The 26,815-nt window shown below is 43.8% G+C and overlaps 1 protein-coding gene across 1 annotated transcript; it reads right to left on the bottom strand.

The window, feature by feature from the left end:
• On the bottom strand, nt 1–21,638 carry lfng (LFNG O-fucosylpeptide 3-beta-N-acetylglucosaminyltransferase). Its single transcript, XM_043711114.1, has 8 exons — nt 20,953–21,638; nt 7,095–7,143; nt 5,952–6,054; nt 4,197–4,350; nt 3,779–3,864; nt 3,202–3,367; nt 3,031–3,116; nt 1–2,084 (listed from the first exon to the last, which is right to left on the bottom strand). The coding sequence occupies exons 1-8, from the start codon at nt 21,364–21,366 to the stop codon at nt 2,018–2,020; spliced, it is 1,125 nt and encodes a 374-aa protein (XP_043567049.1). The 5' UTR covers nt 21,367–21,638; the 3' UTR covers nt 1–2,017.
• Between the last annotated feature and the right edge of the window lie 5,177 nt (nt 21,639–26,815).

The raw sequence follows: 26,815 nt of genomic DNA, 5'->3' as shown, positions 1-26,815 counted from the left end.
TTCCAACCAATAAAATCCTTTATTAGAAAGGAAAGGATGTGTATCCATCAGCTTTCATTGTAACCATTCAGGGTCCACCCCAAGTGCCAGTAATTGTATTTACAGTGTTTTACAGTCACTCATTTCCAGATACTGGAGTATAAATAAGAAGCAATTAATTCTAAGAGTTCAAACATCACGTTTTTACACATCAGAAAGATCTGATTATTAAGTAATCGTTTCAAATATACAGCCATACAAAAGAACAGTAAATCCTGTCCAGATAAGTATATACACAATGCAAGTAACCCAGTATGGGTCATGATCACAGAACATGACTGACACTCGCTGCTCTAAGTGTTACACACTCAATGGGATAATTTGTACCTTTTATTCCTTCCCCTACACTGAAATCAAGGAGGAAAGGGGTGGCACATATCTAGGAGTCATTAAGAGGCAAATTAAAGGTTTAAAAGGAGGATGCAATTTTAACTTAAAAGATGATAAAAAAAAACTTAAATAGGTTTTCACGACCCAAAAGTAGAGACATCAGCAAGTTTAGAACTGGGTCTTACAGATCAGGAACCCATCAAACCTAAACTCTGATCTGCCCAGCACAAGTTGCTCTAACTGTTGGCACATGCTACAAGTAATCTCCGTGACATAGATGTCAATGGGGAATGCTAGTCCAGCACTGCAATTTCTAATTCCCCAGCCAGTTATCAATTACAAGCCGTGAAGGTGCACGGAAACAAGTGAAAGATATAATTGAGAGCATTTCTGATGCCTCCTTCAGGTTAAATACTTTGTCAATCTAGACAGTGGTTCTGATAATGTAAGTGGCTTTGCATGATCTGACCCTCAATTTAAAAAGGGTGGGCAGGTGAAAAGAGCAGCGAAATCCAAGTGGCGTTCAAATTTTTTTTTAAAAAGTGAAAAATTAACATTTTTCCTAAAACCAAAAATATACTCTCTTGAACCAAATGTTGAGACTTGATGCAAAACAAAAACTCCTTTGGGATTTATAAATAAGTGATTTTATAAAATTTTTAAAAGTAAAACACTGTTTTGCAGCCACTTTCAATGAAGTGCTATTTCAAAACATTAATTTGAAATGGCAAAACATTACAAATTAATAGAATTAATCAAACCCCATTTCTCAGGTAGCATTCCATTAACTGTTAGTGCAGCGCATTTCCAAATTCATCCCAGAAGTGTATCACAAGCAGCCAACTCCTTTCCAGACCATTAGAAACCATCGGATTTTGAAAGGAGAAAAAGTGCTTTCACGTACAGACAAGCCTCAGCAATAATCAGAGGCCATGTCTAAGATCCTCCAGTAGCCAGTCTTAAACACCAGCTTTAACCACGGATAACCTCAACAGGAGTGCGAATGCAGATATCAAAATGGAAAATTTATTTTTAAAGGAGATCTCAATTATGTTTAATCCTGACTGGCACTTCAGGCGGTATGGAGACAAAATTATTTTCCAAGCCTAAGAATTTGGAAGTGACTCTGCATTCTTCAGACTTGTTCAGTCCCATGTTTTAGCATCAATTGTAATCAAACCTTTGAAACCTCACCACATTGCATAGCATCTGTATTTATGGTTCAACAGGCAGCTTTCCTAAGTCTACTGACATGATCCTAATGCATGTCACAAGGGAAAGCAGTGAATATTTAAAGCTGGTTAAAGGAGGAGTCATTTACATTCCTAAAGATTCGCCGATACATCAGCAACACTTTCAATTTCACACTCGGGGAAAAATTAATTACATGACACACACAATCACACATCCTTTGATGTCTGTTTGCCTTCTGTTGCTTCCTGTTCTGCTTGGACTCAAAACATGGCTTTGTTCCATACACGACTGCAAACAGAAGGGAGACACTAAAGGTATCGGTACATCCAGGCCGCACAGCAGCCTTACCACCCAGCAATGTGCATTAATACAGCTACACAAGAGCTTCACAGCCAGACATAGTGGTCCCCACATCCCCTTCAGATACCAGGGTTACATGGGACAAGGTTAGAAGTTAATAAGTAACATTGCGAGGACACCATGGGGTATCAGGATACAGGAGGCAATGAATTGAGCGAAACCTAGACAGAATCAGAGCAAAAAAAAAAATAAGTTAGGACAATTGCATGAGAAATAATTTTTGCGGCACTCAAAAGTTAGAATGTCTTGCAATCAGTTTCCAGAATATATTCATTTTCATTTATTCACAACTGTTTAATAAAAAGACTTGATACACAGTATTGAGCTTTGAATGGGCGACAGATGTTTCCTCTTGTACCTTTATCAACTTGTGCTGCTAAACAAATCCATCACAGCCTTTCAAAGAATAAATTTCCAGCAGAATTCACTATCTCAATAAGTTAGAGATCCATTATCGCTCTTAGCTCAACTGAAGCATTTGGCTCTTTTTTTCTGGTGATCTGTTTGCTTTGGCTGCTGTGATACCAGTTGAGCAAGACCTCTGCTACAGAGTTGCAAATGACTAATTGTAGCATGGAAAACTTGTGTTAAACTCACCATGTGTGGCCATTCTCAATGCTTGACTGTACTAAAGGTACAATTATATTCCCCATGCCACCCCTTCCAACCAGAATAGTGGGTGGGAATAGTGCTTTGTTACAGTTGCTGCTCTCTAGGTTCTCATCATTTATTTTAATGACAGTCTAGTCATGGGCTGTGCACACCAATATTTGTAATATGTGGTTTTGGCTAGTGAACAGTTCCTACCCATACCTTCTGACATTACTGCTAACATTGTTTTGATATTAAGGGATGACTTGGAGATACAGCATGAAGTTAAAGGGTGGTTCAGTATAAATCAATACTTGTCTCTTCAATAGTTCTACAGTGAGTCAATTACAAAGAGTGGGTTAAATATAAAAAGCGAGTTTTCCTGAATAAGTTTCTGCATAGAGCACATTTCCACAAAGTAGAAACAAATTGATAAAAGACAACAGGAATGAATGATGGAAACTTTAATACAGTAAGCAGGAGCACAGGGACATCAAAATGGGATCTCTCACTTACCGAGAAGGATCCTGCTCAATGGAAAAGCCCCCTTTCAGATTAATGGCATTCCTTTTATTTTCAAACGTGCCATAACTTAGTGTAACCTGAAATACAGACCAGTCCAGTTAAAGACCCTGCTTGCTTCTTCACTGTGATTATTTAAATACTGAACAGCTGATTGGCATGTACCTGGTTGGAAATGTCACCCCTCATTACTTGTTGCAGGTTCTCCAAGTGAGAGTGAAACAGGTTACTCCGAATCAATTTCACTCCCAGAATGGCCTCGATAATGTAACCAATGGTGCAATCATCAGGAAGACGGATTTTCTCCGCAGTGTTAATGAAGTGACCTCCACTATGGAGAATTGGGAAAAACAATAAGGTTAGGCACATTGCAACCTATTCAACACAGCAATCCCCAGCTTTCGGGTCAAGGATCGGGAACCACAACAAAGAGTTTGATTTCAAATTGCATCTTAAAAACTGGTTGAATTACGTTAGTTACGTAGATTTTTAAAGCCAAGAATGATAATCTAAATGTTTCCTTTAGTCATGGTTAAAGTCTAATTTTCAAAACATAAACAAGGTCTACTAAAGCAAGCATGGAATATATTTCTCATGTCCTTAGTTGGGAGTTTAATTAAAAGGTGCACTATTTATAGTCAAACTCCATTTAAGTAGTAAAATGATCCCAGTCAAAAACAAGCTACAGATGTTTGATTTCAAATTGCAAAATTCTCTAAGTTTGGTCACTGTCAGCTCATACCTTGCCCACGGACTCATCTTGAGCGCCAGCCCTCGGCTGATACAGAATCCAGCTCCACCAGTGGCGAACCAGAAGTGCACTGGACGCTGCAAGAAAATAATGGAATAACTCACTGAACAACATCATACCACGCAATGTCCTCCCTGCCCCAGTGCCAAAAGCACCAACATGAAGAGTGAGCAAGATGCCCCAAGTGACCCCATATTCAGGGAGAGGATGAGTCAGGATGCAAACTCCTTCACAAAGGCTTAGTTGATTTTGTTGGTAGCACTCATGCCCCAGAGTTAAAATGGTTTAACTCCTTGACCTGAGCACAAAAATCTCAGCTAACACTCGTGTTGTACTCCCTCAGTACAGCACTATCAGAGGCATGAGATCCCATTAACCCTCACTCATGCAGTAGAAGATTCACACCTACCACTTTATTATCACTGATCCTCTCAGTAGCCTCAATGGGGCGATCCAGGCTTGGCTTCCCAATGTAAATGTCCTGGGTGTGGGGATATTGAGCAAGGAGCTTCACCAGGGCTCGGGTGTTCACATAATTATCATCATCAACATGACAGAACCATCTGCAAGACAACAGGGTGGCATCAGTTAACAGCACCACAAGACAAAAAACATTATGTGTCAATGGTTTACCATTGTTCACCCTCCTGGTCTTTCTCATTTATCATTCTCCACCCCCTCCATAGCCTTCTAACCTCAGCTACACTCATATCTGCCCGCTCACCCCTCCTCCCCCCCCCCCCACCGATTTGCCCTCTTACAATCTCATTCTCCCCCATCTTTTTCATTCATACTACCTCTTACTTGTTTCCTGACCCATGCCCATGTCATTTTCAATCCCAATACTCACTACCCTCGAAGATCATGGACTGATACGGACTGTGCAGGATGGTGATAGGGTGTAGCTAAAACATCATTCTCACCAATGTTACAGTTGGTCTGGTTTTGCCAGACAGTTATATCCAAGACAGATCCAACTTGTCCAGTTATTTGTGGGTTGATTGGTGATCTAGATTTCCCAAGGTGATAGTTGCCATTGAGCATTGAGGCTCAGTCTTGGCTCAAATAATCCCAAAAAACCCAGTGGTTGGGCAGGGATAAACAATCAATAAATGAGCTTTCCTACTCCCAAAGACTGCATTCTCTCTGGCAGGAATTAGATTACATTAGATTACATTACAGTGTGGAAACAGGCCCTTCGGCCCAACAAGTCCACACCGACCCGCCGAAGCGAAACCCAGAGCTTTCCTACTCCCAAAGACTGCATTCTCTCTGGCAGGAATCAAACTGGGAACATGATCAATCTTAACTGCGATGCCCTCAGTTGAACATCCTGATAATATATACAGTCCAAAATATATGCAAGACGACCATGATATAGATGAACAGTTGGGCGCACAGTTGAAGAGGGACAGAGAGGAGAGAGAATGTGGGTGGGGTGTGTGGGGGAAACAGAAGGGAGAGGACTTGGTAGCAGTGGGTGGGATGGGAGAAACACAGAGGGCTGGGAGTGGGACTAGCCTTAACACAATGTGGACATGAAGAAAAGATGAAAGGCTGTTTTTGGGCAGCCGGCATGACAGGAACATATTTCCAAAATCTTAAAATCACTTCCTGAACTTTCATGATGGCTCGAGCAGAGCTCAAACTGGGCTCAGGTCATCCATTCCATCCTACACTACAAAGTCCGACAGCCTGTGTCTGGAATGTAACCAGATTCCCATGGTGTCCGTCATTTCTCTGGCATTTTCATGGTCCTTCCCCAGGATTCGTTGACTTTCACTATCCTGTGGGTGACTTTCACTATCCTGTGGGTGACTTTAACCCATGAGTAAATTGTCCTTGTAGCTAATACTCATCTATGGGCTTGAACTCCCACGCCCATGTCCTGGGCTCAAACTCCCAGGGCCATGTCCTGGGCAGAGAGCCCACAGACTTGTTTGCACTTAATTATCACACATATACTGGAGTCAGCATTCAACAGTGAGAAGATGGCCCTGCCAGATTCAAGTTTTCTTGGGGGCACTTATGTTGAAGCCTCTACAGCATTCCATAGTTCCTCTGCTTTTTAGATAGATTGATGAGCTGCACGTGATTTATTTACACTGTTCTGCACCCCCCCCACGCCCCAAAAAGAGACGTAAAATTCCCCCTTCTTACTTACTTTTTCCCTGATTCAATAAACTTGTCGTATTCGACTGCCATCTTGCAAGAAAGTGCTTGCCGGCTGTGAGCAGCTGAGCAGTTTGTATTCACCACGTGGCCTGCTATTGGATGGGAGAAAGGAAACACATTAGCAACAATATCCTCAACAGGACCAAGTGAAGAGCTGCAGAACAACAGCAGGGCACACCACAAATATATCACATTCAGTCAGAAACAATTCAGGAACCCTGGGGTCAAACAATCGAGCCAAAAACAATCAGAATTTGGCTTCCTACACTGCTTTGGAAAAGGATGTGATACTTTGAAACTGTCCAAAGAAAATGGAGTAAAAACTCCAGAGGCACAAAAAACACTTGCCACCCTCCAACTGGTCTAGGATTTTGCCCACTCTGTGCAAATCCAACCCCGTATGTGGCTTAAGGATTGAGCTGTAGTGTTTGGTAAGAGCACAATTGAATTTGCAGACAGGTGCTGTCACCCTGCAAGGGCACTCTGCCTCCTTCCACCCAATCCCTTAAACATTTTCCTGCTCTCTCAGGACAGCCAGAATCCCTATAGCAACCAGTTCTTTATTTTCCCTCCTCGCTTTTTCCCCATTTTCAATTAATTTGATGCAAGGGCATCCCTTGTAGCAGGTGGCAGATAGTGGGAAAGTTTTCACTCAATAGGCACGGAGGTATGAAACACTGACAACTATCCATCACAGTCACACTTGGAAGCTCAAAAAGCAGGGGCTTTCACAGCTTTGCCCCACCCCCTGGGACAGCTGACAGGTCACCGCTGGAGCCAAATCCTGATTTTGTCAGTGATCACAAGGAGGACCAGACAACTTAATCAGACTCCAGTCTGCTAACTCACTCCTGGATCTAACCAGTTTCACCAATTTAACAAGCCACTACTACCCAGATTGGAAAGAAGGCTCATCAACAAGGGTTATGTCACCGTGCTGCTTTTGTTGTAAATTAAAACAAATTTTGTTGCTGAATTGATCTCAGTTAACAATGCATTTTATAATGTCATTGCTGGGCCCATCAAATTAGGGGTCAATAGGTTTTCATTCTCACCTGCCAACTCCCCAACATGAGGAAAGGTGTACAGCAAGGACCTTTTGTGATATCCCCACAGAGTTCTCATGGCTTACCTGCCTTGCTCTTCAACTCTTCATCTTCCCCATCAGTGAAAATATATGTCTGGGGACAAAAAACAAAGGGCACAATGAATTTCAAATCTACTCGAAGAACCTGGCTGATCAATTCTAAAGGGCTTCATGTTTCTGCGGCAGTGTTACTGGAAGAGGTGAAGAAATTGAAAATGGAGCACTTGGCTACATCTAAGTCTCAACTTATCCCTCAACTACTTTGCCGCATTTAGTTACGTAAATTCTCTAAATCCAAAACGGTAACCATTATTTTGTTGACAACTACACAGATCGGTAATCTGGTGTATCCAGAACTTTCACTGAATATTTATACAATGTGTCCAAATATTGTTATTTGACACATTTCTCCACCCCGGCCCCAAACAAGAGACAAATCTCTGCCCATTTCCACCTGCTGACTTTGTCCATTCCCCTTCGACAGCTTTGGCTTTTATTCACAGCATCACCAAGGCTGGGATCGACTGATTAATGCAAAGTTTATTCCAAACTGCTGCTTAAACAAGTCAAACAAGCTCGAAAATGTGAGGTGGGGGTGGTGGGAAGGGAAGGTGGTGCTGATGGGGATGGAGGGTGAGGGGGGGGGGGGGGAGAAGAGAGGAGGAGAAGAGGAAGGATTGAGGGGGTGGGGGAGAAGCGATGAGAAGGAAGCCACCCCACAAAGGGCTGTTGTATTGCTCTCTGCTTTGTTGGAGCTTTCTCCATAGCAACCTGCTCAGAGCACTGCAGCATCCCAGCCTGGAGCTAACTGCAGACAAAGAGCAGAGGTGACCCTTGGGCTCCCTTAACATAAAGGCCATTGTAGCGAAGCCTGTCATCCAAAAGCACAGCTATTCTCCCAGAAATGGCCTTCGAGCCAGCACTCTAAAATGCCAACATGTTAACCATCCATTGATTGCAATCTACACTTTTTTTAAAAGATATATAAAACTTGAAGAGAAAAGGTTAGCTTATTTGCAAAAATGAAAGTCCAAGACAATCGAAGTGAGTCTTAAGAAATCTCATAAGTGCTTTCTTTCTCCGTCTCATCCCCTCAGTGGATAAAGAGCTACTCACCATCTGGGTGAGGCCCCCACCTGGCAGAGGTTATGGGCCACTCATCTGTGTTTTGCTCGGCATACTTAGCCAGCCCAGTGCCCGGGCGTGTCTCTACAACGGCATGGCCTCCTAGAGTCACTGGCGGCCCAGCACTCACTTTCATGTGGCTTTGGCCCGGGGCCAAGGACTGGCTGCGTCTTTCAGCCCACGAGCCGCTCACCTCCCTGTTTGAATAAAAGGGGCTAGTTCAGGCGGCGGCTCACAGAATTCGAGCTGCCGCTGGGTTTGCAGTGGGGGTGGAGCTGGGACCGTGAGGAGACTGACTACCAGGCAAGGCAGCTGAGGATTCACCCCACCCACGGGGAGAGGTGGGGAGGACAAATACCTCAAGAGGGGTGGGGATTGCAACACCATCTGTCGAGCTCAGGGAGCACACCGATACGGGGCAGAGGGAGGGAAAGCAAACAAAACAAGTGAAGGGGGGGGAGAAACTAATAGCATAAATCTGCTGCACTAGCCCCTGTGTATTCAAGGCACGCAGGGCTTCGGTAAACTCTCTTCACAATGGCAAGGATTCCGCGCTTGAATGAAGTCGCCAGCGAGGAAACTAAAAGCATGTTTAACCGATTAGCATACAGCTGAGCAATTTACACAAAAGGGAGAAAGGGAGGGGTAGGGACAGGAGGGCGGGTGGTGTTGGAGGAAGGCAGCACTTTAGTTAAAGTCTTGGCCACCTGCTCGTTCCATTACCAGCTTTTCACCTAACAATGCACATTGTGCTTGGATCAGTAACACAGCGGCGATGTGTGGACCTTATTTGTTGGGAGAAACTGACGGAATGTGGGATGAACTGTTGAGAAGATTTAGCTGTTTATGAATTAACCCTTCCCCTACTGCCGCGCATTCTATGTCGATCCTGATAATTCTAAAAATTTCCAACTGCAAATATCACAGGTTGATAAAGGGAAAACGTGCCAGACCAGCTATAACATTTCACAATAATTCATTCTTATCTGGGAATGCTTAATCCGTTTATCATGTACAAATATAGTTGAATGCTAAATTGTTTAAAACAAACTAATGGGTAAATAAAACTAATGGCAGCCACCTTAAAGCTACATATTTACATGGTGCCTCAGTGCTGAGGGTACATCAGCTTTGCTTTGGAAACTTATTTCCAAATTTCTCCTTTAAGCTCTCCTTTAAGCTCCAAATTTCTCCTGTTCCCCCAGAATTTGGTAACTTACCAGACACCAGCAGTCCCCCATAACTTGCGCAAATGGCAAATCCTCAGGTGCAAGCCAGAACAGCTGGAATGCTGGGAAACTAGTTAACAATGAAGGCAGCTTTAATGTGCCCATGCCCACCCATTCTGCCACCTGCACATGAAAGGTGCACAGACCAGCATGCAAAATAGATTGGAACAATGGGGAATGTCAGAGGCGCACATTCACCTGATGTGATTCAGTGAGCAATCTTAAGGAACACCCTGCCACCCATAATCATGCCAGCTCTGAGGTCCATATAGCAACTGATATGAATATAGATCTCCCACTGGCTTGGCATGCTGCTAAATTGTGTAAATCCATAAGAATCCAGATTCAGTTGCAGTCTATCCAGCTGTTAACTATTGGGGGATTTTGTTGAGTGGGGGGAATAGCACCCTTAAATCAGGAAAGATGACAATGGATCCAGTGACCTCCCAACTGCTAACCTGACACTGCTGTCTGAACTTGCATATTTGGGTATGTCAAATGCCAAACAATGACCATTTCCAATAAGAGACAATCTAACCACTGCCCCTTGGCATTCAACAGTGATACCATCACTGAATACCACATGTTCAGCATCTTGGGATTACAATTGTCCAGAAATTCAACTGAACTCACCACAAACACTGGTGACAGGAGCAGGTCAGAGACTGGGAATACTGCAAAGAGTACCTCTTAACTCCCCAGTGCCTGCCCACCATCTACAAGGCACAAGTCAAGAGTGTGATGGAATACTCCCCACTTGTCTGGATGGGTGCAGCTCCAACAATGTTCAAGATACTGGAACCCATCTAGGGCAAAGCAAGCCACTTATTTGCCACCACATTCACAAACATCCAGTCCCACCACAACTGACGCACAGTTGCGCCATGATATACCCTGTAAGATATGTTGCAGAAATTCACCAAAGATTCTTGGACAGCACCTTCAAAACCCATGACCACGCCCAACTAAAAAGGAACATCTTCACCTGCAAGTTCCCCTCCAAGTCAAGCACCATCCTGCTTTGGAAATGTATTACTGTTCCTTCATTGTCATGGAGTCAAAATTGTGAATTCTCTTTAAAAGGGATGGAGAGTCTATCCTACAGCATAAATTGCAGTGGTTCAAGATGACAGCTCACCACCACCTTCTCAAGGGCAATTAGGGACAGGCAATAACAGCTGGCCCAACCAGTCATAACCACGTCTCAAGAATGAATTAAAAAAATGAGATAAAACTGAGGGCTCTTGCAATGCAGTGGTAATGGCCTACTCTCTGGGCCAAAAGGCCCAGGTTCAGGATATGAACAAGCTGATTAAGAAACATCGTTGATAAAATCTGCAATGCATCACCCAATGGAATGGCCACCCCAGAGTCAAGTGAAGAATATCAATGTTGGTTTGTTGTCAGATAATTGAGGATTCAAAGGACTATATTGCTTAAAAGGATTAATTTATCTTTTCTATATTTCTGAAAGGTTGATATCTTTTGTGGTGGCAACCAAATGTGGACCTGGAGAAATCCAGAAACTGACCTTTACTGGCTTGCTCCGATTGTCACCAGATGTATCCAGGCACAATTCAGAGCTGCATGATTTGAGTTCAACTAACAATTCCAAAAAGAGAAAAGGAAAGCTGCAGTTAGCAGCAGCTTGAGTAGGCAAATCAAAGGGATCATCTGAATTTTCCTGCAAAAAAAATTCTGTTTGGCTGGAAACCCAGTACACAAGAAAAGGCAACAAAATCTTGAGAGCAAACAGCATCCAGCTTCAATCCAAGAAAAAAAATGCTGAAGGCTGTTTCATGAGATTCCATCCATCTGTTGAAGAGTGGAGGCTGTGTGAATGACTGTCACCTCCTGCTCACAATTCTGAACAGAGAGAATCCAGCTGCCAACTTCTCAAATGCAGGAAAGGCTACGTGGCCCTCAAGTCTGCATTGTGGAAGGCAGCCGGACTGTCCCTGGCTCCTACAAGGACACTGGGGAGGAAGGGAAGGGCAGGGCTGGGGGCTGCAACGTCAGCCCTTTCGGAGCCTGCTTCTGAACTCTGCAGTTATCACTTCCCCCATTGCTGCCCTTCCTGCTGGCTCTGCACAAGCATTTTCCGCATCGGTAGCAAGCCAGGAAACTGGCTTCAAACAGCAGTCTTGACAGGGGAACTCATTTCATATAATTGATGTATCAAATGTTCTTCAGTTGTTCTGGTCTTGAAATATTCACTCAGTCTCTGTCTGCATGTGCTGAGTTGCCCCAGCACTTTATTTTTATTTCAGATCTTCAGCAGCTGCAGTATTTTGCCTTCATTGCATTTTTTAAAAAAATCTTCAAAAATGCGTCATTTTACCCTCTGTTTCTTTTCTTGCTTCCAAGTTTAGTTTAATTTGATGTTACGCACTCCAGCCTACCTGGTTCTACTGCAGCAGGGTTAAAATCAACTAGGTAAAAACAATGACTGCAGATACTGGAAACCAACAGACTGGTTACCATTCAAGTTAATCAACTATAATTAGCTCAATCATAGATTGAGTGCACAGGATTCGAGTTAAACACTGTCTGCTGTGCCTGCAAGTTCTTGTTCTCATTCCTGCCCTTAAGCATTAATATTGCTGTTGGCACATCTACACCTTTGAAAGTGGGAGTCATCTGCAGAGCTGAAGCCTGTTTCCCCGGGTGTTACAATTCTGTGAGCAAATAAACATAGTAATACCAACATAAAAGAATGAACCTACACTCATTCAGTTGAACCTACACTTCTGGTGAACTGCCACACTCAATAGCCTTTACTTCAGTCAGTGGCATAAAAATTGCCCTCAGCTTAACGTGTGGCTCATATTGCTTTATTATTCCTTCCGCAAGACAGAATTGTTTAACACTGCCACACTTCCACAAATCCAGCTCTTTCAGAAGAATAGGGCTTTCATTTTACCTGAATCCATTCACAAGATACTTTTGTGTTGAAGCAAATAGTCATTGTTTTCTGGCACTATTGTCACTCTGTAGCCTATTCTTCTCTTCCAACTGGGAATTACACATTGTTTTCTCTCAGCATTCAATGCAGCCAAGACAGGAAGGCACACTGGAGGAACTAGCAACAATGAAGTCAGCCAGGTCTGAGAAAAAGACAGGAAGTCATTTTCTGTGGATAAGCTCAAAAACAGAAGGCGGTGCAGGCAACATAAGCTTGGCAAAGCTGAAATAAAAAGGTCCATGTAAAACATGGACGCATCACTGCCCAGGAAGGCGGCAAACATTTGAAACAGTTTGACAATCTAGGTTTGGGTTGGATTGGGATCTGGATCCTACTAAAATCTGGATTATTTTCAGATGCTCACTTTTGAAGGATTAGGACTGTGGCAGATTGCAAATCAAGAGCAGAGTTGATGCTGGTGAAACAGGCCACAATAAAATGTGAAGCCAAGCAAACCACGCATAAAATCCCTACAGTGTGGAACCAAGACCATTTGCCCATCGAGTCCAAACTTACCCTTCAAAAGAGCAGCCCACCAAGACCCACACCATCACTTTAACTCTGCATTTCCCCATGACCAATCCACCCAACCTGCAAATCTTTGGTTTGTGGGAAGAAATCAGAACCCAGAACCCAGAGGAAACCCAAACAATGTGCAAACTCCACATAGTCACCAGAGATTGGAATCAAACCTGGGTTGAAACTTTATTGCTGGAACAGCACAGCAGGTCAGGCAGCATCCAGGGAACAGGAGATTCGACGTTTCGGGCACAGGCCCTTCTTCAGGAACGTTTCGGGCACAGGCCTATTCCTGAAGAAGGGCCTGTGCCCGAAACGTCGAATCTCCTGTTCCCTGGATGCTGCCTGACCTGCTGTGCTGTTCCAGCAATAAAGTTTCAACTTTGATCTCCAGCATCTGCAGACCTCACTTTCTCATCAAACCTGGGTCCCAAGCACAGAGATAGCAGTACTAACCACTGAACCAGTGCCACCTCCTATCTACAAATTAAGACAAATATGACAATATTATGTGCTGAAAATCTAGTTGAGTAACCTAACAGCTTTGGTGACAAAATGCAAACTCCCAGCTTTGCTTGAGACAGTTGGCAGGCTGGCTGGAGCAGGATGATATTTTGGAAGGTTTCTTATGGAGATTTACAATAGCAATGTCAGCAATCACAAAATTCACTACAAAACTAAATTAAATGCTTCTTGAGAAGGGGGAAACACCACATAACAATGATCCAGTAGAATCTTAAAAATCACATACCACAATATTTGGAAAGGCTGTCCATATATATAATGTACATAATTCACTGGCCTTTAGGATTGGATTGTACATTACAACAGATTTCATCAAGAATTTGAAGCAGTCTTTTTTGCTTTTACACACAGCCTTTGCTGCTTTCTGTAGTGCTGTTGCTGATTTGCTGACACTTGTGTGCCTCAGGGCTGGAGGAGAGCGTGCCTAGTGAAAGCCGAGTCGATCCTCGGCTCATTGCTGCACACGCCAAGCCTGGAGCCGAATGCCTCAGCTCTCCTCCCAGTCTCTGACAGGTGAATTGATAGCTGCAGAGGGGAGGCTCCAGATGCCGCCACACTCTTGCTCAAACAACCATCAGCTCATTTTGCCACACGCTTTGCACATTCCAGCTTCCACAAGATAAACAGACAGTAGAAAGTGCTCTTTTCTTTTTGGAAAAAAGACTTCCTTAGGCAAAAGAGCCTGCTGGGGTTAAACCAGTTGGAATGGAGCTGGAACTGGCCGGAGCTGGAACTGGCCTGATCTGGCCTGAGATAGATCTTGGATCCACCGGATCAGTGTTTATACTGTACACAGTAAACAGAATACTGGGCTCCAACTGCCAAAGAGACATTGAGAAACGTACCAGGAGAGGAATGCAAACATCAACACAAGGACTGTTGAGGTGCAAGTTCAAATTTAAACAAACTTGCATTCAGTAGGAGGTTGAACTTAAAGAAAATAACAATCGGATTTTCACAGATTCTTTTCAATGTTAACCATAAACTTTACAAATGCTGAGAAATTGGTAATGAGCTGTAATGGCCACCTCTCTAAAATTCTAACCAACCCTTGTGGCCTTGTGAGGGCTCACACACAAAGAATGGGCACTTAGTACAAAAATTGCAGTGCTCCCAGCTCTGAGAAATCCTAGTAACATGAGCAGGCTGGTTCAGGAGAGATGGCAGGAAAAGCATGAGGATTTCCACTCATGATGGGAGCTGGGACTTCAAGCTCTTATTTGCCAGTGTCACTCCCTTTACCCTCCCAGATCTTTATCCTTTGCCATCCCACCAGCTGTTTCATTCCAGCGATGTAAACCTTTGTCTCTTGGTTTAACTAAAATTATTCACTGGAGTTAGTACACTCAAGGCAGCCACAACCAGCTCCTTCTGCTATTAAACTCCTCCATTGAATCTGCTTATTGAAGGAGAAGAGGGGGTGGGGACAGTGTGCTGAGCAAAAGACCGTAGAGCCTAACCCTCCCAAGGGATGCGCGGAACTGACCACCCTCGGGAGATATGGGGTGAACCAGGAGGGAGAAATTTATTTTGTTTGATGGATAGGGTGAAGGAACACTTGACAGATGCTTTACAGCAAGACTCATGGGAGGCGGTCCCTTCCAAAACAATTCGCCCCATCCCACCTCCTGCCACGCTATTCAATAAAACAAACGCAGTCAGCACACATGTTAACTGCTGGGATTTGTAAACAGCCCACCATCCAGCCATCAAGTGGAAATAACAAGGAGTGTCTTTAGCACTGTGCTTTATCCAAAAAAAAGTGCAACTCAATTACATTTTTTGCACATAGCTTTAGCAAAAAATAACTTACACTGTTTCCTAGTGACTTCCTTTCTGATCCCAACACCATTATTTTTAAATTTGAAAAAAAAACACTCACATATCTGAATAGAAGTCAAGAGGAACAATGCAACAGCGACTCAGCTGCCGCAGACTGTGTCCAGATGATACACGGGGGACCAGCGCAGGTGGCAGCTGCAAGGCTTTCGGAGCCGCCCTGGAGGCTCAGGCTGCACCCGACGGACGTTCCCGACAAGCAACTTGTTCAGAGCTCCACGGTTCAACTTTAGTCACATTTCAATTGGCTCTCAGCAACGCCGAAAAACTGGGCACAAAACTGTGCAGCAGGAAAGACAACTATTCGCTTCATTTAGATGTCCGTCAAGGACGACTAATCAGAAAGGCAGTGTTAGGAGCAGGATCGGATCCTTCAGCCTGTGCAAGTCGCTTCTGCATTTTAATTAGATCCGCTGATCTGCTCCTCAATTCGATTTACCTATTCTTTGCCCTACACCCCTTCATATATTTGTTGACAATGTTTTTTTCCAAATGACCTGCGTTCTGGGAGTGCGCGTGCCAGGTATCCAGAGGATTTAGATGAACCATCATTCTGGGAATATTTCTGTTGGTATGGGTAACTACAATTTTATGGTTATGTTTTTGTTGTGGACTCTCCCTTTAGTCGGAGACACTCACTATCTAGCCTATCAAATCCTTCAATTAGTCATTATTGAACAACGTCATTAGGTTACCCTTTAATCTTTTATACTCAGGGATTGGGAGTATGTAAACTTCAATCATAATTAAAGCCCCAATATCATTCAGTTCTACATCCCTCCCACACTGTTCAAAATTGAACACAGTATTCCACAGAGTCTAACCAGAGTTTTACAGAATTAAAAATCACAACACAAATCTTAGCAGGACTTATACACTTAATGGTAACGTCCTAGGGAGTGTGTTGAACAGAGACACCTTGGAGTGCAGGTTCATAGCTCCTTGAAAGTGGAGTCACAGGATAGTGAAGGCGGCGTTTGGTATGTTTTCCTTTATTGGTCAGAGTATTGAGTACAGGAGTTGGGAGGTCATGTTGCAGCTGTACAAGACATTGGTTAGGCCACTGTTGGAATATTGCGTGCAATTCTGGTCTCCTTCCTATCGGAATGATATTGTGAAACTTGAAAGGGTTCAGAAAAGATTTACAATGATGTTGCCAGGGTTGGAGGATTTGAGCTATAGGGAAAGGCTGAACAGGCTGGAGCTGTTTTCCCTGGAGCGTTGGAGGCTGAGGGGTGACCTTGTAGAGGTTTACAAAATTATGAGGGGCATGGATAGGATAAATAAACAAAGTCTTTTCCCTGGGGTCAGGGAGTCCAGAACTAGAGGGCATAGGTTTAGGGTGAGAGGGGAACGATATAAAAGAGACCTAAGGAACAACTTTTTGACACAGAGGGTGTTACATGTATGGAATGAGCTGCCAGATGTGGTGGAGACTGGTACAATTGCAACATTTAAGAGGCATTTGGATGGGTATATGAATAGGAAGGGTTTGGAGGGATATGGGCTGGGTGCTGGCAGGTGGGACTAGATTGAGTTGGGATATCTGGTCAGCATGGACAGGTTGGACTGAAGGGTCTGTTTCCATGCTGTACATCTCTATGACTAGGTTGTAGCCCAACAGATTTATTTGGAAGCACTGCTCCTTCATCAGGTGATTCAACTTTGTACTCCCAGTCCAACACCGATATCTCCAAATCAGAGTTTGATAGAACAGTGACATTGCTAGTCATTGATATGCCAATCCTCAAATTAAATACACTTTAATTACTTTTTATTCCTGCCATGGAGCTCATGGTGATTTCTATACTTGGACCCCAAAATCTCTGCTTCTCCAGCGGGCTGAGCTTCTATAGACTAGCAAAATAATGCATCATTTCTGAGTCGAGAGTGACTGACCTCTCACTTCCCCTGCTTGAACTCAGCAACAACAGTTCAAACAAGCTACTGATGTACTGGATAGTCTAGTTCAGACCAAGGCTGATGGGAACCAATGGGAGACTGCAAACGTCAAGGATGGGAACTGAAGGTGAGTTTAGTCATTACTTAATTGGAAACAAACTTTTAAAGATACATGTTTTTTTCTCCCCTCGCTGACTTGCAATAGTGAGGTTGAATGAAATGTTCTCAAAGATGATTCCAAATCTTAGCAACTGTCAGAATTTGGCAACATGGCAAAGTCAAATGTTTGAGTATCAGTTACTGCCTCTTACTATGCAGAAATATGTCACCACAATACTTTTCCAGTATATATTTTGCAATTTTCAGCACACCTCAAAATTTCACTAGTTAGCAGTGATGGAATATTTTCTCAAATAATGAAACATTTATTATTTGCTTGTTTTTATAGGCCACTATCATTTTTGATTTAAAGAATGCAGTACACTGTGTACAGGGCCCATATACATCATTATCGTTGCTTACATCACAATGATTGCAATTGGACTGTCACCAATACCCACAGAAGACTTGACATCTAAGACAGATACACCTTTTTGATGTTATGCAGGTACATTAAATTTAATGTCTCAATATGTCAATAAAGTGGTTATAGGAGTGACTATCACTGGTTTCTCCTGCAACTATATTAACACAACCCAAATCATCTACTACTGTAGCCATTAAAAACACAGCCAATGCTGGTCTGGCTGTGAGGAGGTGGGAACCATTTACTGTCACTCTCCAAGCATCAGTGAGCTGGGAACTCCTTTCCATCGCCAAGCAACCTGACCTCCGCTTCTTTCCTTTCCAAATCCACAGCTTCGTCTCCTACGTTCCCATGGAAAGCCCAGCACAAGAGGCCAGGGTTCCATTCTCTAGTTTTAGAAAAGGGCTTTGTTAGTCTTCAAGGAGACAGCGTGAGAGCTGAACCACAATTACTCAAGCTCAGGATACAGGCTGAACTACTCACAAAGCTAAGAAGCATCAGAGGCCAGGCTAACAAAAATCTATCATAGAGTTAAAAATGAATCTTTTAAAAAGGTGACTGTCACGTCAAACCACAGAGCTTCAACTTGCTCAAGTGAAGCTTTTGTTAACTTGAGTGCAGGGTTTAAAAATCCACTAACATTAAAGTACGTGACTATCTTTCAGATTTTATGGGATCAACAGCTCCTGCTGGATAATGCTGTGGATTCTGAATCTCTCATTGCTACAGCCATAAAGAACAAACGGGGCCTGATGGCCAGTTGAAAAATTGACTCAAACACTATCAGCCATGCAATTTAAATGAGGTTCTGTCGATGGATTAGTCCAAACAAAAGTTCTAATCTGATTAACACAGCAACGTACATGAAACAGCTCCTTTCAATTGTACTGAGTCTGTGATATTAACGGAAAATGATCTATTCTATTGATGTACTGTACCTCAAGCATATGTACGTAACAAACCCCTTCAACACTAATGACATTTTAAATACTTGTGTTTCAACCCAGAAGCTGCTGTAACTACATTCAGCAGGTACAAAACTTTGACAGTGACTGGAATTCAATAGGATTTCCAATGTACTTGCTTTGGCGAAGTTACAAATTGCGACCCTGGAACTTCTATAAACCTCTTCCTACCATCACAACATTCCTACTGGATCCGTTTCACCTCATAGGAAATTTGTTTTAAAAAAGGTCCTAGCCCAAGTAATTTCCGAAAGTGTCAGGGCTTGAAGGGAACAATTGTCCCACAGTATCTTCCCACGGCACAGAAACTGTTCAAATTCTGCCGCCTTTTCTTGTTGCAACTATCGGTCTGAAAGCATGATAGTCAAATCCCCAGAGTCTGATTTACAACTGACAAGCGCGGTCAAGTCAAACCAAGTGAGCACCGGCACTAATCACATTACATGGCCCAATCCTCCGAATTCCCGCGGGGGTGGGGGGGGGGGGGGGGGGGGGGAGTGTATCTGAAGGTGTGCATGGGTGAATGGGAGTGAGGCAGTGGATGAAGTTTAGAACCAAATAAACAGGTTTCCATTTCCCCTTTACTGTGTGTAAAGTTCAGATATTAAGCCCATCTTTTGAAAAGAATTATTTGGGAAAGTACAACATGGATAGCGCAATTTAATCATTAGCTCTGTTGGAAACAGTGCATACTGTTTATCTAAGCAGAGGTTCTCTGCACTGTCTCACTCAAATAATCTTCAAACCTGGAAGGTTTGCAGCTCTCAAATACTCTCACGTTCCCCTCCTGTCTATTTCTTATTGTAGTTGTCACTGGTCCCTGGGAACTTAAACCCACGCCCTCTGCTCCCAGCCTAATTCTGCATTCAGCTCAGGCTAGTTGTTTAAAGCCTTTGGTTTCTGTTAAACTTTCTAATTAATCAGGTTAAGGCTGACAGAGCGTGGAAGTCCTCAGTTCAGCACTCCAGGGGTCCTGCAAAGATAAAGATTGTGTCCTTCTCTCTCCCCTCACATTAACAAGGACAAAAAAACAGGACCTTCCCTCCTCCCTTTGTGACCACAGACAACATCATTTATTAAAAAGTATAATGTCTTAGAAATTACTCTTTTTTAAAGCAGGAAAACACACACAGACGATGCTGGTATAGTTATGGGCATATTTTAAAATGAACCCAATCTCCAACGCAACTCACTGTCAATGCTACTTCCAAATGAAATATGCAAAAAGTACAATGCTAATGCTAACAATGCCCAGGATTACCCACATTAATAGTTTAAAGTGATTTAAAATATGTAACTAAGAAACTTTAAATGCACCGTTACCACACTGAGCCGCTATCAGAATGGTTTAGTTTTTAATCTGCATTAGCTGAACCTGAGCTACTGCAGGGCAGATTCTGTGAAGTTAAAAAGTCTCCCCAACAAAGTGTGCTTGTGGAGACATGAGAACATGCACAAAGTGTCAGATGAAGCAACCTGTTCCCCATCACTTGGCACTTAGTTCAACAATAAACGTCCTGGAGTACAGGACAATGGGTGAACTACAGACTGAAGGAGTGTAGGAAAGGCGGGAGAACGAGGAAGGTGAAGGACTGCAGCAGAGAACAAACACTTCAATTGCAGCAGCCGAAAGTAACATAACATTAAAGTGAGGCTGCAGTGCGCTGGCTGAGTGAGAACACCCGGCAAATTCAAACCGGGCAGCCTTGCCGACAGGAGTGTGCCAGACTCCCCCTGAGGGGTGTGGGTAAAAGGCTTCACTTTCTTGTGCGGCTGATGCCATTCCATGCACAGAGGGGCAGCGGCTGACCACATGCTTCCAAACTCAGTTGCCTTTGAAATAAACTCGAAAAAAGGTAATTGTAGCCACAGGCAGCAGCAGGGTTGAAAAGGCAGGGGAGCCCGCTTGGTCTGCTGGATTGTACAAAACCAGCTCGGTCTCAGCCAGTGCCCATCTCTTCCCTGCCATACACCCATCACTTTACACCCAAACCCAGTATGACTGCAGCGTCTGTGCCCACCTAGTGCCAAACCTGAATCCCAGAGCCAGTTTCCTGGGCTCCTTATACCCACGTCCTAACTATTTCACCCCCCCCCCCCCACTCCTCGCAGCCCGTGCGCCCACCCAGTGCCAAACCTGAATCCCCAGTGCCAACTCCCTGGGCAACTTGCACCAAGTCCCTGCCCTCTCGCCGCAGCCCCAGTGCCCAGACTGTGCCCCCGGCCAGTGCTCATTGGACGGCTATTGTGGGAGTGTGTAGCAGTTGTTCCAGATGACCCACCGAGTCTCTCTGTCTGTCCGGCTCACCTGTTCCCGGCTCCGGGAGATCCAGGTCTCCAGCAGCAGCTCCAGCCGTCCCCGGTGGAATTTCTTGGTGGTTTTCACGGCGATGAACAGGTCTCGGGCGCTGATATCGTCCCGGAAAGGTTGCGGAGTGGCGGGCAGCTCTGGCTCCAGCAGCCTCCTCCCGGAGCCCCTGGCCCGGCTCAGCTCACTGAAATACTCCCTGAAGCTGCGGGCGGCCGGCTCCGGCGCTCCAGCCGCAACCTCCTCTTCCTCTGGCCAGGGGCTCTCCCAGCTTTGCAGAGAACGGCTCCGGAGCTCCAGCCCCCGGTGGCCGGCCTGGCCCTGCCCTTGGTCTGGCAGGAGCAGCAACAGTAGGCAAGTGAAAGCTGCAGCTAACAAGCTAAACACCACCTTCCTGGAGCAGCGCCTCGGCATGTTCCTCAAAGTACTGTGTGTGTGTGTGTCTGTGTATCTCTCTCTCTCTGTACGTACGTCTGTATCTACTTGTGCCTCCCTCTGTTTAGATCTGTGTGGTGTATATGTCTCTCTCCCTCTGTGTGTCTGTCTCCCTTTCTCTGTGTCTATTTCCCCCAGACTCCTGTCTTTCGCTCCCAGTCCGTGTTAGATGTGCGCCTCTCGCTAATATCGCCCACAGACGAATACACACTCTCTGTGTCTCTTTCTCAGCTACTGCCCACCCGGCGCTGCGCCTCCGCCTCCTTATATAAGCTGTCGCTGGTGTCGCGTTCTGCAAACCCCACCCCTCGGTGCAATACCACTCTCAGGCCAGCGGGAGTTGAGTGTATGGCAGGATGGAAGCGTGAGAGGTTGGAGACTCGAGGTGGGGGAGGGTTTGTAACGACATTGCGAGCGTTCAACACAAGAACGTACAGTTTGTGAGTGAGTCTGCTGGGTGTGTGAATCTGCAATGTGGAATTGGTGACAGGGAAATTATTCAGCATTTGCAGTGAGGATGTGGGATTTTTGTCTGTTGTTCACTTATGGGAATCGCTGGCTGGGATGGTATTTATTATCCCACCCTAGTTGCCTTTGAAAAGTTGGTGGTGAGCTGTCTTTTTGAACCACTGCAGTCCACCTGCTGTAAGTAGACCCACAATGCCATCAGGGAGGGAATTCCAAAAAATTGACTCAGTGACAGCAAAGCTGAAAATGTGTTGCTGAAAAAGCGCAGCAGGTCAGGCAGCATCCAAGGAACAGGAGAATCGATGTTTCGGGCATAAGCCCTTCTTCATTCCTGACCTGCTGCGCTTTTCCAGCAACACATTTTCAGCTCTGATCTCCAGCATCTGCAGCCCTCACTTTATCTCAGTGACAGCAAAGAAACGGTGAGATATTTCCTAGGCAGGATGGTGAGTGGCATAGAGTAGTGGGAAGTGTTCTCATGTATCTGTCCTTGTCATTCGAGATGGAAGTAGTTGTGGGTTTGGAAGGTATTGTGTGAGGAGCTTTGGTGAAGTTCTGTTAGTGCATCTTATAGATAGTACACACTGCTGCTACTGAGCTTCGGTGGTGGAGGAAGTTTATGTTGGTGGATGTTATGCCAATCAAGTGGCTGCTTTATCCTGAATGATGTCTAGGTTCTTCAGTGTTGTGGAGCTGTACTCATCCAGGCAAGTGGGGAGAATTCCATCACACTCCTGACTTGTGCTTATAGATGGTCGACAGGCTTTGGGGAGTCAGGAGGTAAGTTACCCACTGCAGGACTTCTAGTCTCTGACCCACTCTTTTAGCAACTATATTGAATAGAGAGTCCAAGTCAGTTTCTGGTCAATAGTAATCCCCAAGATGTTGATAGTGGGGACTTCAAGTATGAAATGCCATTGAATGTTACTTGCCACTTGTTAGCCTAAGTCTAGATATTTTTGAGACCTTGCTACATTTGAACGTGAACTGCTTCAGTGCCTGAGGAGTAGCGAATGGTGCTGAACATTATGTAACCTTCGGCGAACATCCCCACTTATAACATTATGGTGGCGGGAAGGTCGTTGATGAAGTAGCTGAAGATAGTTGGATTACGACACTACCGTGGGGAACTTCTCCATTTCCCTCCAGAAAGTTACTTGAGTTTAATTTCATAGAATTACAGAAATACAATGTAGGAGACCATTCAGTCCATGGAGATTTCCCCGACTCTACTAAATGAGCATTATCATCTAGTACCAAACTCCTGCTTTCTCCACATTATTATCATGTTTTATCCAATGTTCTCTTGAATGTTTCAATTGAACCTGCCTCTGCAGGCAGTGCATTCCATACCTAAATACTCACTGAGCTAAATCATTTTCTTCTGACATCACATTTGCTTCTTTTGCAAATCACTTTAAATCTATGCCCTCTCATTCCTGATTCTTTTCTGAATGGGAACAGTTTCACTCCAGCCAGCCCACTCATGGTTTTGCTGCCTTCTATCCAGGGGGAACATTCTGAACCTCTTCAATCTATCCTTATTCCTGGAATCATTTGGGTGAACCACTTCTGTTCCCCTCTCCAATGAGTTCACATCATTCTGATGCCCAGAATTGTATACAATACTCCACATGAGTTGTAACAAGTTCAACATCACCTCCTTGCCCTTGTAACCATGTCCCTATTAATAAAACTGAGAACACCATATGCTTTATTAATTGCTCTCTCCACCTGCCTTGCCACTTTCAATGATCTGTACACACATGTATTGCTTTCCTTCAAAGTCGAGGAATGGGTTTCCTCCGGGTGCTCCGGTTTCCTCCCACAGTCCAAAGATGTGCAGGTCAGGTGAATTGGCCATGCTAAATTGCCCGTAGTGTTAGGTTAAAGGGGTAAATGTAGGGGTATGGGCGGGTTGCGCTTCGGCGGGTCGGTGTGGACTTGTTGGGCCGAAGGGCCTGTTTCCACCCTGTAAGTAATCTAATCTAAAAAGTCATAATCCTGGAATTCCCTCCCTAATGTTATTGTGGGTCTGCCTACCGTACATGGTCTACAGCAGTTCCAGACGGCAGCTCACTAACACCTTCTCAAGCGCAATCTGTGTCAGGAAAAAATACTGGCCCCAACCAGCAACACCCACATCCTATGAAAGAATAAATAGTAAACATAAACAATAAATGGTGGTACAAGTTTAGAGTTCTCATCTGGAAATGGCAGTTGATGCGAGATCAATTAGTAATTTTAGTTCTGAGATTGATGGTTACCTTTAGCCAAAGATATTATATGGCAAAAGTCATAGATCAGTCAAAATCTCATTGAATAGTGGAATGGCTTTGAAGAGGTAACTGGCCTACCCTTCACCTGTTTCAGAGGGGCAACTGTTGAAGCTAAGAGATTAAAATTATCTTGGCCTCACTCTGTTTGCATCAGGCGTGTTCAATGCTCCTGCCTGCCCAGTTAAAACTTTTCCTCACAGCTGTACACTATAAGACAGTAACTTTACCTGATAATGGGTGCATATACCATAATAGCTGGTGGGATTATGAATAGTGTGTGGTAATGAAAGTAGATAGGGTAGTGAATAAGTGTGTGCACAGTGTGTATGAGAGTAAGCCTAAGGTAAGTGAAATAGTATGAAGGAGCATGTACAGTGTGAGAGGTAATATTAGAGGATGAATACACATGTAAGAGTGGTGAAACAATGGAGAGCAAATATGTAGTGTTTGAGATGATCGGCAAAGTGAAGATTTGCAGGGTATGAGTACTGTGAAAATGAATGTACAGACGTTCACAGTAAGGGCCATTAAATACAATCTGAGTGTATATTGGCTGTAGTGAATAAAAATGCATATATCTGCAGTCACAACATTGTATTCCTCAATCTGTTCTATTAACCTTACACAGTGTGTGATATGATCTGCCTGTCCTGCACACAAAACAAAACTTTTCACTGTACCGTGGTACATTGGATAATAATAAATCAAATCAAAAAATGTCAGTCAATGCTGCTTGCAACTTGAAATTTATAAACAATGTACATGGAAAATACCTCCTGTGGCTGCAGGAAGGCAGTTTGGAAAAATTTGTCAAAGTCAATGATTTCTGATTTATTCAATTTCAAGATGTAGCTTAAATTATCCTTTTCACACGGTGTGCTTTTGTCTTTTTATTAACAAATTTAATAAAATTAGATTTGCATAACTGCAGAAAGGCCTCATGCAAATAGATCATAATTCTTGGTAGCTAACAATTTGTGGAGCAGATTCCCCTGGTCTGCAGAATGGAATATAAACCTGTTGTTTTGGGTAGAATTGTGTCAATGGCTGAGAACAGGCCCTATTCACATAAGTGCCTTTATAACTCTGTTTGAAAGCTCAAAGTCTTCCCCAATATTTTAACAACAAGGAAATTGGAGACTTCAAATATGTGATATTGCATGGAAATTTTATTGTTAATGGGGTGATCATTTCCAAAATATTTGGAAATGTTCTGATTTGCTCAACCTTGTTAAACAAGTAGATCAAAATGATCAGAGGTGGGTGTAAGTGTAGAGTAATCAGATCAGTCTGTTGCATAGCAGAGCAGGCTCAAAACACTAAGTAACCCACTTCTGCTTTTAATGAATATGTTCATAGGTTTGAATTTTTATTTTCTTGGCGCCACTAATCAATGCCTACCAGATTTCCTGAACTGAACTGATCCCATTTGTCTGGGTTTGGTCCATATCCCTCTAAACATTTCCTATCCATGTGCCTGTCCAAATGCCTTTTAAAGGTTGTAATTGTACCCGCCTCTTCCACGTTCTCTGGCAGCTCATTCCTTATATGTGGTGCCTGTCTGTGTGGAGTTTGCACATTCTCCCCGTGTGGGTTCCCTCCGGGTGCTCCGGTTTCCTCCCGCAGTCCAAATATGTGCAGGTTAGGTAGATTGGCCATACTAAATTACCCACATTGTCCAAGGATGTGTAGGCTAGGTGGATTAGTGATTGGAAATGCAGGGTTATGGGGATAGGGTGGATTTGGATGTGTTGCTCTTCGGACACTTGATGTGGACTTAATGAGCCGAATGGCCTGCTTCCACACTGTAGGGATTGTATTCTATGGACTCTTTTGATCTAATACTAAGTTTAATATTCTTGGTAAGTTACAGGAAGATACTTTTAATTGAGATTTTGTTACTGTACTGCAATGTGTTTTTCTTGAACATTTAAAATTAAAATGAAATGTTTTCGACTGTTTTATTGCCACCATGGTCTATTTGGCCAATAATGTAATGCCAAATCTTCCCCCATACCCATGTGATTGGCTTTGTTTAGGTTTAAGGTTCATGTCTGGGACTGGAGTATGTCCCTTTTACACTCATTATGGATTGTAGTGCGACCATTTTTTCCCGGATCTTATGGTACGATCCTACCAATTAATCTTGTGCCATTATATAATACCATATCTAAAATCACTTTTCCCAGTTGATTCCACAAAGAATTGCTTCAAGAGATGTATCCTCCAGACCATGAGAGCCAATTTCATTGATCAATTCTATACAAAGTTTAAAATCCTGAACAAGAATTACATTGTTTTTGCTACTAGCTCTAATTATTTTTTGCTATAAACCTATAAACTACCTATAAACTACTCCCAAAGGTGTTTTCAAAAACTTGTTATTCCCCATCTCCACCAATTCTTGTTGAAATGATTTTAAGCAGTGTCACCCCAATTAAAATTGGAAGTAGAGTCATTGAGTCTCACAGCTGAAAATGTGTTGCTGGAAAAGCGCAGCAGGTCAGGCAGCATCCAGGGAACAGGAGAATCGACATTTCGGGCATAAGCCCTTCTTCAGGAATGAGGAAAGTGTGTCCAGCAGGCTAAGATAAAAGGTAGGGAGGAGGGACTTGGGGGAGGGGCGTAGGAAATGCGATAGGTGGAAAGAGGTCAAGGTGAGGGTGATAGGTCAGACTGGG

This window comes from Chiloscyllium plagiosum, chromosome 21 (genome assembly GCF_004010195.1).
Source record: "Chiloscyllium plagiosum isolate BGI_BamShark_2017 chromosome 21, ASM401019v2, whole genome shotgun sequence".
NCBI lineage: Eukaryota > Metazoa > Chordata > Chondrichthyes > Orectolobiformes > Hemiscylliidae > Chiloscyllium > Chiloscyllium plagiosum.
Note: the sequence above shows the minus strand (reverse complement) of the source record. Positions and strands in the feature narration are given on the sequence as shown.